This window comes from Balaenoptera musculus, chromosome 5 (genome assembly GCF_009873245.2).
Source record: "Balaenoptera musculus isolate JJ_BM4_2016_0621 chromosome 5, mBalMus1.pri.v3, whole genome shotgun sequence".
NCBI classification, from domain to species: Eukaryota; Metazoa; Chordata; class Mammalia; order Artiodactyla; family Balaenopteridae; genus Balaenoptera; species Balaenoptera musculus.
The window spans coordinates 74,922,222-74,935,481 of NC_045789.1; the positions used below are offsets into that span (position 1 = coordinate 74,922,222).

General features: G+C 37.3%; 1 protein-coding gene across 18 annotated transcripts in view; it reads left to right on the top strand.

The window, feature by feature from the left end:
• Positions 1-13,260, top strand: part of APBB2 (amyloid beta precursor protein binding family B member 2) — a 363,766-nt gene that overhangs the window by 149,463 nt on the left and 201,043 nt on the right. For all 18 annotated transcript variants that reach the window (XM_036852187.1, XM_036852200.1, XM_036852201.1 and 15 more), the window contains one exon: positions 13,007-13,075. In XM_036852187.1, the coding sequence (XP_036708082.1) occupies positions 13,057-13,075 (19 nt within the window). In that variant the 5' untranslated portion in view covers positions 13,007-13,056. The remainder of the gene's footprint in view (positions 1-13,006; positions 13,076-13,260) is intronic.

Below are 13,260 nucleotides of genomic sequence, written 5' to 3' on the forward strand. Positions count from 1 at the left end.
TTTGGTTTTCATGGAGAGGGATTGGGGAAGTGATGTTAGAAGCATCGGGAAAAGTCCGAAGGAGAGAGGGCAAAGGATTTCTCTGGCAGAAAAAGAGAGCTCCAGAGATAATTAGGAGGCAGGTCAGAAGGAAAGCTCTGTGTTGCTTTTGTTAGGCGACGGGAGAGAAGCCATTTCCTGATTGCTTGGTTATGACACTCACCTTCTCCTGGAACCCGTAGGTGAGGGATCAATAACCTCTGTAAATGGGATCTTTGGAGTCCCTGCTTCACCAGCTCCCTCTTTCTTTCCACTTCGTGGAAGAGGCAGTAGAGTAGAATATTAAGCTAAGCATCCTGCAATCAGTAGACCAGGTTTGGAGACTGAGCCCTGCTGCTTATTAGCTGTCTGATGTTTTGCAAGTTTCTTAATCTCCATATAGCTCCGTGTCCTGCTTGTGAAAGGAGGAGAATAATGGTGCCCACCTCCTAGGGCTTGTAAGATCTGAGAAAGATTGTGCACACTGTGTATGTTTAGCTCAGAGGAAGCCTTCAACAATTGTTAGTTACCCAGGGCTTAATATTATCCCCGGAGCTTTGGTTAGAAATTCGGGCTCAGTGGGCAAGCCATATGTGGTGACATTTGGGGGCATAGCCTGTTCTGGATGAATCCCAGCCAAAACCATAAAAGACCCTTGGCTCTTATCACTGTCTCAGTCAAGGATCTGGCATGGAATCTTGAGTCGCTTTTGAGGTATACGTTTATCTGCCTCTCCTTTCCCTCAGAAAAGTGTCTTAGAGCTTAGAGGAGAAGAGAAGTGGACATAGTTTCTTCTTCTGCTGGGTTCAGAATACCTGGACCCTCATTTCCCTTCCTCTGATTTTTAATTCACAACATTACTGCACAGTGGGACTTTTATATTTAGCAACTGAAACACAGTTTCATTATAAACTAATAATTTTGCACTTGTAGTCTTCGTCATGCAGAGATTTTTCTCATTACCTCCTTTGTTCTCACTACCGAGATAGGATAGGGGAATGAATAATGGGTTTCTCTAAGAAATATTAACAGGTGACAAAGTGAACTAGATTCCTCAGAGTCACAAGTCAAGAAGTCAAATCCCCTGTGTCCTGACTCCCCATTCCAGTGCTCTTTCCACAAGGCCATGGTTCCCCCAGCCTTCCGTCTTGCCTCTGTTAATAGGGCCTGCCGGGTGTTCCATGCTGTCTACGCTTGGAATGGCTTCGCTTTCTGATGTAGGCATTACCAAATGACCTGTGTCAGCTCTGTGGGGAAACTTGAAATCCTTTCTTCAAAAACTCACGCATTCTACTTCAGATGAAATCATTTTCCTTGGCCAATTTAACAAGATCCTTGCTCTTTCCTTTCCTTTAATTATCTTGTTTAAAAAAAAAAAAGAACTGGAGAAGACCATTGCTTTATGAGGCAGTTCATCTCTTATGTTTTCTCTGAGAGGTATATTAAAGCCCAGTTAAGCAAATTAAGGCTTCATCTCATTCTTGTTTGCGATTGTTCTGTTTGGTGCTTTGGTATCACTGCCGTCGGCATTTCTCAGGTGTATATTTGGAATGTCTTGGAGTATAGATTTATGAAAAGATGTTACCTTTGTTCCATGAATTGCAGGCACTGTGAGCCATTTCCATATAGTGCCAAACTGTCACAACAGGGTTCTTTGCTTTTTTAATCTCTTCCTCTCACCATGAGAAGTCCTATTAACGTGTTTTCTGAGCTGCAGAGTAAAATCTGTCAAATAGAGCATGGAAAGCATTTGGGTGGTAGCTGTCTTCCTTTTCACAAACTCTGAACTAGTCTTCCTTAGTAAAACTTAGCCTTATCACCGTTTACCCCAGAGCCTTCATTTATGAATAGGAGACATATGCAGTGCAGGTAGGGGAATGGGATGGGTTGCTTGCTACTTCTTTACCTATTTATTTTAAAAGATATATGGCATGTGTGTATATATATATCTTCAAGTACACACTTTATTTCTTTCAATTTGAAAATAACTCTTTTGCTCTGAATATGAAAACACTTCATATTCATTATTAAAAAATTTACACAAATCAACATATGAAACATTAGAAGACACTTTTCTAAATCCTACCGCACAGAGATTACTGCTGTTAACATTTTGATGAAATTGTCTATTCATTCCTTTATGAACTATTTATTAACTTTGCCAGTGTTCTGCACCTACATGAAACTTTATAAAAGTACAGAAAACTAATAAGATTAAACCCCATACAGACTTAGTATTAAGAAGAAAAAAAGGGAACACAGTTATATCCTTATAGACAATGAAAACATGCTAAAAAGATATGCTTAAAAAAAAACTAACATATTATTTCAAAAGAAAAAGAGATAATTAAAAATTATCCAAGACATGAAAGAACAGCATAATCTGAATTAGAAAAATCTCAGACAAGATGACAGAGCTCAAAGAATTAGAAATTTTAAAAAAATCACTTTAGAAATAAATTCTTAGATGGAACACAAAATCAGATAAATACCACAAATACTGCCCTAAGAGAAATTGAGGGTGAAAAGGAGGAAAAAGTTAAAAATTGAAAGGAAATGAAGAAAGAAATAAAATTTGGAAAAAGGTGACAGATATTAAAAATAGGAAAAGAAGATCGAACATACCATAATAGGAAAAGCAAACCAAAGCAAGGGAACAGTACAAATACTATATTTCAAAAAATTTTCCTGAGAAAAAGATTTTAAATGACATTTTTAAAGGGCAAATCATGTATTTTAGGATATCAGCCTAGAACAATCAATGCCAAGATGTTTTAGTAAAATTAGTGGATGAAAAAGAAGAAAAAGCAAAGTCCTTTGGGCATCTAGAAAAAAAGAGAAAAACAGCAGCAAAAGAATTAGATTGTTCTCAGACTTTTTGAAGAAACCTTTTATAGCAGAAGAAAATGGGATAACATATTTAAGGTCCTCTAAGAGAAGAAAATATGAGCCTGTACTTTTTATGTCTAGCAATATTGACTTGCATATGTGAAGAACACCAACATTGCATTAACATGCAAGAAGTGAGAGGAGGAAATATTGTTCCCATGAACTCTTCTTAAGGAATCTCCTAAAGAGTGAGCTTTAAACAATGAAAATAACTGGAGAGATACAAGATGAGCCAGGACATCTCAAGATAATAGCTAGCAAGGTTGTTATCAAAGATTATTAGGACCATGTCAAAAGGACTCAGGAGCCAACTTGAAGAGGCTTCTACTGGCATGGGGCAATTAGAGCTTCAAAAATAAGAATTCCAAGTATGTTTAAATCTGTGAGGGTTGATGATAAGAAAAACAAATTATTGGTTACCTGAGGTTAATGGATCACCAGTTCATTGTCTTAAAAGTGGTCAAGAAAGAACCAAGTGTTTACCCTGCCTTTCTTATATGAACAGATCACTGGATAACCATGTAGTAGGTGAGGGGAGGCCCTTCCTAAATTTTTTTCCACCCAGTAAATGAAAATGAAATGAGAGAATTAGACTATCATTATTTTGCAACCCCCGTGATTTAATGGATCCGGGCATTGAGTGATAATGGCATCTGACATTAGAAACCCAAGAAAACCAAATATCGTGTGCTTCCTGATGAAAGATCATACAACCAAATGGATTGAATCTCAGTGTTTTTCAAGCCTCTGAATACAGCTGCCAGTTTGCAGGAAGGGTGGAGGAACATGTTAACCTGCACCATGAATATGGAGTCAGCAGAATTCATACTGTGGAAACTCCATAGTTCAAATGGTCCAGATTCTCTAAGGAATAAATTCTATGATAAAGAGAAGGATAATGGGGGAGGTAAACATAACTTAAAATACATGTCATATTTTTTTAAAAATGGATAAGAATTAACTGTGTTGACCAGAGTTGTAACCTTGGGTAATGATATCATAAAGAAACACAAGGAAGTGAATATGATAAGTTCAAGATAGTTTGTTTACTTTTAGAGGAAAGGAAGAAATTCATGGAGGGCATTTTGAGTTGGCTAGAAAAGTCTGTTTCTTGATCTGGGTGGTAGTTATAAGAGTGGTTTGTTTATAATAATTAATAAACTGTTTTGTGTGATTTTCTAAATCTGTGTTTTATTTTACCGTAAAAATAGTTTTAAAAATTTATGAAAGAATGACACTATATATGCTGCCTTTGTTCCAACTTTTTATTCTAATTTTCAAACATACAGAAAAGTTGCCAGCACTGGGTATGAAATGCCAGTATACTCATCATACTGTTTTATCGTTAGTTTTTCATTCAATATTTAGTAGAAATCTTTCTATATAACTAAATATAGAAATATCCTCACTTTTAAATAAATGATGCATAGTATTCCATCGTATAAATTAAATCAGTCTTCTATTGATGGACATTTAACTTGTTCCTGGTAGAAATAATGGTGCTTATATGTCCTTATGACAAATTCCTAAAATTTGCTGTCATGGAATACTCTTATGTGCAACATGTAAATGGTTGTGTATTGTGAATGAACAACTGTAGAAACCAAACATGCAGCCTATATTGATCAAGACAGTGCTATGTAACTGAGGGAGGGCATAAATCTCCAAGAAAAAACTTGATTCCCTGAAGCAGGGTCCTCACACAGCATCATACCTTCCCTGGATCAATTCAGGTTTAATCCCAATGGCTCTTCTATTGTCTCATTTTGGTTGTTGTGGGTATAGTTAGTGTTATCATTTGTCTGTTGCCACAGTAGTGCTACGCAATGAACCACCCCAAAATTTAGTGGCTTAAACGGTAGCCATTAGTTTGTACAGAATGGATGAGTCATTTTTACAGCCTTTGCTAGGTTCACTCATGTGCTTTCAGTCAGCTGCCGGTATAGTTGCAGATCTCTGCAGGGCTCTCCCACATGTCTGATGGTCAACCGGCTTAGGCTGATCTCAGTGGCCTTGGCCAAGAGGACTCAGCTATGCTACCCAAGTCTCCAACATCCTTTCAACAGGCCAGCCCGGGTGTGTCCTCGTGGCGGTGGTACAGATCATATCTTTCTCAGGGGGCTGGAAATGGGCTATGCTTTGCCAGCTTCTGTGCCATCCCACTTGCTAACCTTCAACTGACCAAAGCAAGTGACATAGCAAAGCCAGTCAATGAGAAGGGACTGCAAAGCGACAGAGCAGACAGCGAGGATACAGAGAAGCTGTTGATTGAGGCCATTAACGCATTTCATCCTCCACAGCTATCCAGCAGCAAATTTTAAGTTGGCACTTCCTTTTTTAAATTTATTTATTTATTTATTTATTTTTGGCTGCGTTGGGTCTTTGTTGCTGCACGTGGGCTTTCTCTAGTTGCAGTGCGCCGGGGCTACTCTTCGTTGCGGTGCACGGGCTTCTCATTGCGGTGGCTTCTCTTGTTGAGGAGCACGGGCTGTAGGCACGTGGGCTCAGTAGTTGTGGCTCATGGGCTCTAGAGCGCAGGCTCAGTAGTTGTGGCGCATGGGCTTAGTTGCTCCGCAGTATGTGGGGTCTTCCCAGACGAGGGCTCGAACCTATGTCCCCTGCATTGGCAGGAGGATTCTTAACCACTGCGCCACCAGGGAAGTCCTAAGTTGGCACTTCTTAGAAGCATTAAACATTGCTGTTATTTCTAAACTGCAGATGTTATACTTTTGAAATATGAAAAATGGGGATCAAGTATGTTTGTGGAGGGAGCATAAAAATTTTCTTGTTAAGAGTTATAAAGGTAATTTGTAAGTGGAAAAACCTACATTTATTGTTTTGTCTTGAAAATATTTATTTTCTGGTTGTTGATGTTTTACCCTGGGATATAGTTCCGGAAACATGGTTTTTCCTGTGTTTATTTTTCTTTGTTCTTGGAGTTGCTTTTGAAATCTGGCTTTGAGAACATTGACTCAAGTAAGATAAAAAGCTAAAATCACAAATCAACCTCTTGAAGTGTTTTTGCTTCAGATATAGACATTAGCGATAGGATTAGTCCCTGTACCTTTATTGCTGCAATTTTTTCCCTCTATTTTAAGTTGTAGAAGTGGTAAATTTAGGCTCTTCCAGAACAGTGATTCTTAACAGCAGATATGCAGCACCCAGGTATGCAGATGGCAAGAAATTGTACTAGTAATTATATGTCAAATTAAAAAAAAATCAAGTTTATTCCCATAGTGTGCAATATTATATGTCACACCTCTCTTCTCCATGGAAAAACAAAATGCTGAAATAAAAATTTGCATATACATATACTTATGAAATACTCTTTATTGTGTATGCATCATAAAATTGCACACACTTTAATTGTTTAATGGAAACTGTGTGTTGTGCTAAGGCAATTTAAAGGATTTTTCAAAGTAAGTTTGTTGTCAAGTTTTGCCTCATTTTCTGACTTTAGAACCCACCTGCAGAGTGAGATACAATTTTACACACTTGTTCTTTTTTTTTTTTAAATGATGGTGTGAACACAGGCTTATGTATTTATTTAGTTTTTGGTTGCGCTGGGTCTTCGTTGCTGTGCGCAGGCTTTCTCTAGTTGTGGCAAACGGGAGCTACTCTTTGTTGCGGTGCGCGGGCTTCTCTTGTTGCAGAGCACGGGCTCTAGAGCACAGGCTTCAGTAGTTGTGGCTCGTGGGCTCTAGAGCACAGGCTCAGTAGTTGTGGCTCGTGGGCTCTAGAGCACAGGCTCAATAGTTGTGGCTCGCGGGCTCTAGAGCGCAGGCTCAGTAGTTATGGCTCGAGGGCTCTAGAGCGCAGGCTCAGTAGTTGTGGCGCACGGGCTTAGTTGCTCCGCAGCATGTGGGATCTTCCCGGACCAGGGCTCGAACCCGTGTCCCCTGCATTGGCAGGCAGATTCTTAGCCACTGCACCACCAGGGAAGCCCCACCCAATATCCTTAAGCTGGGAAGAGGACAAGCAGCCTCAGAATTGTGAAGATCACAAAGTGTCTAAAAAATAACTGTTTAGACCTACTGTGGGCCCAACACCAGGCTAATAAGGTAGATGAGCTGGGGAGGGTCCATAAACTCAGAAATTTGTTAGGACACACTTAACGTGGCTCTTTTCCCCAGATAGTTTTCCCAGGTTAAAAACCAGTGAGAAAAGAGGGCTCTCTAAAAATAAGTTCTAGAATCAACTGGGTATTAGGTTCTCAGTGGCTGAAAGAACTTTATTCTGGAGGCCTTTGGATTGGGAGTGATTGTGAACAGAGCAGTGTTTGTCTGGCGTTGTGGAGCTGGGATGGATCTGAGGGGAGGTGTCAGGGGGGATTAGACTGAGGCCATGATAGGAATTACGGAACCAGGTGAAGTACTAAGGGTCTAAAGAGGCAGTGCACAGGACAGAGAGCGAAGTAAATTGAGAGGAATTTGTCAGATTTTTTTTTTTAACTGTATTTGGGGAAGAGAGGTAAAGTGAAATTCTTTGTCTTATTTTTATTTTTTATCTTTTGTTTCTCTGGCATCCTTTAAAAGTACATAGGAAGTTCTCATCACAAGATAAAAAAAAGTTTTGTAACTGTGTATGGTGATGGATGTTAACTGGACTTAGTGTAGTGATCATTTTGCAATATATAAAAATATCAAATCATTATGTTCTACACCTGAAAATATAATTTAATGTCAATTATACCTCAATTAAAAAAAATAAAAATAAGTAAGGCAGTCCTCCTTTCAAGGTATTTACCCTCTGTTGGGAAAGAAGATAAAAATAAAAATTTAATGTTGTGCCTTAAGCGTAATAATAGAAGTGTGTAGAAAGTTTAGTGGTGGGATAATAGTGATTAAACAAGTAGGTAATTCAGAGAACATTTTATCAAGGATGCAGTACTTGAGCTGGATCTGAATGGATGAACACTTGGGAGTTTTCATTTATTTTTGGAAAAAAGGAGTTACACACAACTTTAGCTTATTAAGGAGTAATTTCTCATCCTTATAGTCAAAGGATCAGGCAGTGACAGCAGGAGAAGACACCAGTTTTGCACACGGTTGCTGAAAGCCGGCTGTGAACCTCCGTGGTGGTGGTGGGCAGTACCCACCCTGCACGCTGCTCTCTCTTCCTTCAGACCGGGAGTGGTTACTTGCTCTTACTGGTCCTGGGGTCTGCATTATCTCTTGTCGTTTTCCTACTCTGCCCACTTTTTTTTTTTTAAATAGTCCTTTAATTAGACCCTCCTCAAAATATTCCATTTGAATGTGTCATCTATTTCCTGTTTGAAGCCTGTTGGGTACAGTGTATAATTACATGTTGAAGAAAGGTAAAATACACAATAAAAATAAGGGAAAAATTCTTTTTATTCTAAATTACAAACACAATATCGCAAATAAAAAGACCAGTCAGTTACTAAGGCAAATGGAGCACATAAGGGCCTGATTATAGTGAGATAGTTTACTGAAGCATTCTTGGTCTGGGCGTATCATATTGACAAAAATAAAGGCATTGAGGATTGGAGTGTTATCATATAAAACATTGAACTAATATATATGTATATAATTTTGAATTTTTATATTTATGTCCAATGGGGAGGAAAAGTACATAGCATCTTATACTGAACCAAAATACAAGTGGGCATTCAATTTACTTGTTCACTTCTTTATTTGTTTACTAGTGCTTTTGTGATTTCTGCTTAGGCTGCTCCTCTGTGATTATGTTGGACATTTATTGAGCTCCAGTGGCATTGTCACAAGGCACATAAGCATTATGGATTTTCCTAAATGTGACACATAAAAACACTGCTGGAAGGGAAACCTGTTGCTAGATTGATTCATTTAATTAATTTCATCGTTTGTTTTGAAATCACAATTATATCTTTTTTTTTGGCCACGCCCCCAGGCTTGTGGGATCTTAGTTTCCCGACCAGGGATGAACCCAGGCCCCGGGAGTGAAAGCGCAGAGTCCCAGCCACTGGACCACCAGGGAATTCCCACGATTATATTCTTAACGTGGAGCTTGTGGTGGCCTACCCTGGGTCTTGGGTGTCTTGGCAACTCACTATGTGATTTTTATGGAAACAAAGGCACTTGCTCTGAAAGCTGGTATACCTCCTCTAGCTTACAGCTGAGGGAGCATTTGCTTTGCTTTTTCTGGGAAAAGAAGATAGTATTTTGAGTAGGGTAAAGTTTCAGAATCCACCTACATTCCCTAGGTCAGTACTTCTCCAATAGAAATATAATTCAAGCCACATATATATGTAAGTTGAAATTTTCTAGTACCCACATTTTAAAAAATGGGTGAAATTAATTTTAACAATGCATTTTATTTAACTCATTATACTCAAAATGTTATCATTTCAACACGTAATCAATGTTTTAAAATTATTGAGATATTTTACATTTATTTTCATGCAAAGGCTCCAAAATCAGCATGTTTTAACACTCAACTCAGATGTAGAATTTTCACTGGAAATACTTGATCATAAAGTTTAGAGTTGGAAGTAGATTTACCTACCCAAGAAGTTCCAAACTTACTTAAAATGTTTCCCCCAAAGAGTCAAGCATCTGTTTATAAATTTATATTTAAATTAATGACAGTGGGCCCTTGAGCAATACTGGATTAAGCATTCCCTCCACATCCCAGGATTCAACCAACCACAGATCACGTAGGACTACAGTATTCACTATTGAAAAATAAATGGGTGTAAGTGGATCAGCTCAGTTCAAACCTGCGTTGTTTAAGGGTCAACTGCATACTTAAATAAAATTAAAAATTCACCTTCCAAGTGTTAGTAGCTCCATGTTGCTGTTAGTGGCTACCTGCTATAGAATATTCTTAAAACCATACTTGAGTGCTTTTATACTTTCTCAGGTTATTATTTATGTAGAATTAATCCATGCTACAAAGTCCTCGGAAACTGTTTTACTACATTACATTTATTCATCAAGGATATAAGCACCTAGGGAAAAAGAGTTCTGCATTTTGTGCTTCATCTCCAGGGCTAGGGAGTGCCTTGCATAGCGTTTAGGTGTTTAATAACTTTATCCTGCTAAATCCTGTTTAGTCTGCAAATTGCAACATAAATTTAACTTTCTCAGGGGAATGTTTCCTGACTCCCCAGGCTATCTATATCACCTGTTCCTTCATTAAATTTTCTCATAGAACTGAATTCTTTTCCTCTAGAACATATATACTTACACACTGATTTGATTAATTTTCTGATTAATATCCATCTCCCCAACTAGTCTATAAGTTCCAAAAGAGGGAAGAATGTGTTTTTTTTCACTAAAGTGCTTCGTGCTCCCAGCATAATTCATGGCACATATGGATTAAGTATTGGTCAGATGATAATACTAGCACAGGGCCTTTTTAAAAATGAAGTGATTAGCAGAATGTCCAATTCTTAACTTTATAGAAATCAGAGTTTGTTTTGTGTTGGGGAAAAAGGAATATTTTATTTTAAGTATAATACAAACTAAGATATGCAAATTTTTAATTTTTGTTCAAGCCTTTTCAAAATACTCCTGTAAAGCCTTTTCTTAGCTTTCTTTCTACTTTATTGCTATTCATTTTCTTGATAGCTATCATATCTGCTATGCTTATAACTGAAGGTATACTGAAGACAAAAACTGAAAGAAAGGAAAAGTGAATTGTGAAATACCTTTAAGGAGTTGAGAAAGATATAGGGCAGAAGCAAAGGTGCATAGAGGAAACATCTCTTGCTGTTTCAGGACGGTTTAAATTAAGCCCACCCTTTTAATTATACCAAAGTAATGAGCCTTACCCACAATATGTGCAAATATAATTTAAAAATGTATGGTGGACCAGTAGACAAGGTTGTCAGGTCATTATCTAAATCATAAGTTGGAAGTAATGCCCGTTAAAGGTTACTAGTTTGGAAAGGTTAGATTAGAATTTAGTCTTTGCAAATATAAAGTTTCTCAACTTGAATAATGCTTTAGAAAACCACTAACATTTAACTTTTTTTTTAACATTTCATGGAAGTATAGTAAGCATACAGAAATGTACACATAAGGGTACATCTTGATGAATTTTCACATCCAGATCAAGAAGTATATTACCATCATAACATCCCAGAGGCTACTTTCTTGCTTCTTTCCCTTTCCTGCCCTCCAGGGCAAACTATCTTGACATAATAGATAGGTTTTTCCTGTTTTTGTACTTTATATAAATGGAATCATGCAGTATCCACATTTGAATTAATATAATGGTTTGTTATTCTAAGTGACACATCTGATAGCAACTCATTGAAAACAAAGTCTGTTTTCAGTTTTCCTTGTTATGTATCTAATGTGGTAAACTGGCAGTTTACCAGTGTATCTAGTTCTTTATTATTCCTTTAAGACATTTTCTATGTAAATGCAAGTATGTGTGTGTGTATATGCATACACACATATATATATGTATATGCTTTTAAAAATTTTACTCAAATTCGATCATGCATATTATTTACCTTTGTGATGTGTCTTAAGGCCCCTTTTGTGTCAGGTCGTGTAGATTCGATTCATTTGTTTGTGATGGCAGCACAGTACTCTGTTGTATGGCTGCATCATAGTTTAATGAAGCTCTTATCCACTGATGAACAGCTAGGTTGTTACTGATCTTTTGCTTTTAGAACAACAGAGTCTATGTAAGTTTATTTGTAAATAAATTCTTAGGAAAGGAATTGCTGAGCAGTAGGGTCCATGCATTTTATTTTATTTATTTATTTTTTTAAAAAATTTTATTTGTTTATTTGTTTATTTATGGCTGTGTTGGGTCTTCGTTTCTGTGCGAGGGCTTTCTCTAATTGTGGCAAGCGGGGGCCACTCTTCATCGCGGTGCGCGGGCCTCTCACTGTCGTGGCCTCTTGTTGCGGAGCACAGGCTCCAGACGTGCAGGCTCAGCAATTGTGGCTCACGGGCCTAGTTGCTCCGCGGCATGTGGGATCTTCCCAGACCAGGGCTCGAACCCGTGTCCCCTGCATTGGCAGGCAGATTCTCAACCACTGCGCCACCAGGGAAACCCGGGTCCATGCATTTTAAATTTGCTCATATATTTCTAAATGGCTCTGCAAAGAGTTTTACCAGTTTTTACTCCCACCAGCAAGATTTAGAAATTCCTGTTTCCAGTGTCCTTGCCTTATTTAGATTATGTGTTATCAAGCTTACTAATCTTTGCAGTTGGCTACAGGAAAACTAGTAAGTCATTGTTACTTAAATTTGCATTTTCTTCGGTTTTGAGTGAGGTTAGTTGTTAGGACTTGTTTCTGTCCTTTGCTTATTTTCCTACAGGCTTGTTTATATTTTTCTTAATTTCAAAGAGCTCTTTCTATATAAAAGGAATTTACCTTTTTATGTCATCTATGGTGTGAACTTTTTTTTTAATTTGAAGTATAGTTGATTTACAACGTTGAGTTTCAGATGTACAGAAAATTGATTCAGTTATATATATATATATATATTATCTTTCAGATTCTATTCCATAATAGGTTATTTCAAGATATTGAATATAGTTCCCTGTGCTATATAGTAGGTCCTGTTAGTTATCTGTTTTATATATAGTATATATATATATCTGTTAATCCCAAACTCCTAATTTATCCTTCCTCCCACCTTCCCCCTTTGGTAAACATAAGTTTGTTATCCATGTCAGTGAGTCTGATTCTGTTTTGTAAATAAGTTCGTTTGTAATGAATTCTTTTTTCAGTTTGTTTTTTGTCTTTGTTGTGTTTATAGCCTTTTTTTTTTTCCTTAACAGAAGGTTTAAATTTTTGTGGTGAAATTTACCAGTGTTTTTCTTTACTGGCTTCTGAATTGTGTGTTCTTAATGAGAAAAAGCATTGGAAACTTGAGATCGATAGATAACTTAAACTTGGCATGGAAAAAAATCTCAAGAAATGTTTGTGGGAAATGTGGTTAAGCAGGAATTCAAATTTCAGTCAAAAGTGGTTTGGCCAACTATAAGTAAACCAAATTTGGACACTATCTGCCAAGATTTGCTTAATATTTTTAACAGCTTTTAGAAGAATTTTCAATGCTATGCTTTTTTCCTTTCATGCTTTGTTATTTGGAGTTTTAATTTCTCAAATGATCCCTCTTTTCAGATTTCAGATTATAACCTATTTCCTGCACCATTGCTGACGTCCAGTGACCCATGTCAGAAGTACTTCCAGGTCAGATATACTTTCACATGTTTCAGTGCAGCATACTAGTTGACTTAGAACTTTAACAAATATATATACTAGATAATTGTTTTGATGTTAAACTTATGATTTACTATAATAACATGTTTTGGCTTTTTTATTGTTTCTCACTAATGTACTAGAAAGGTGGATCTTTAAAATAAGATAGAAGAATT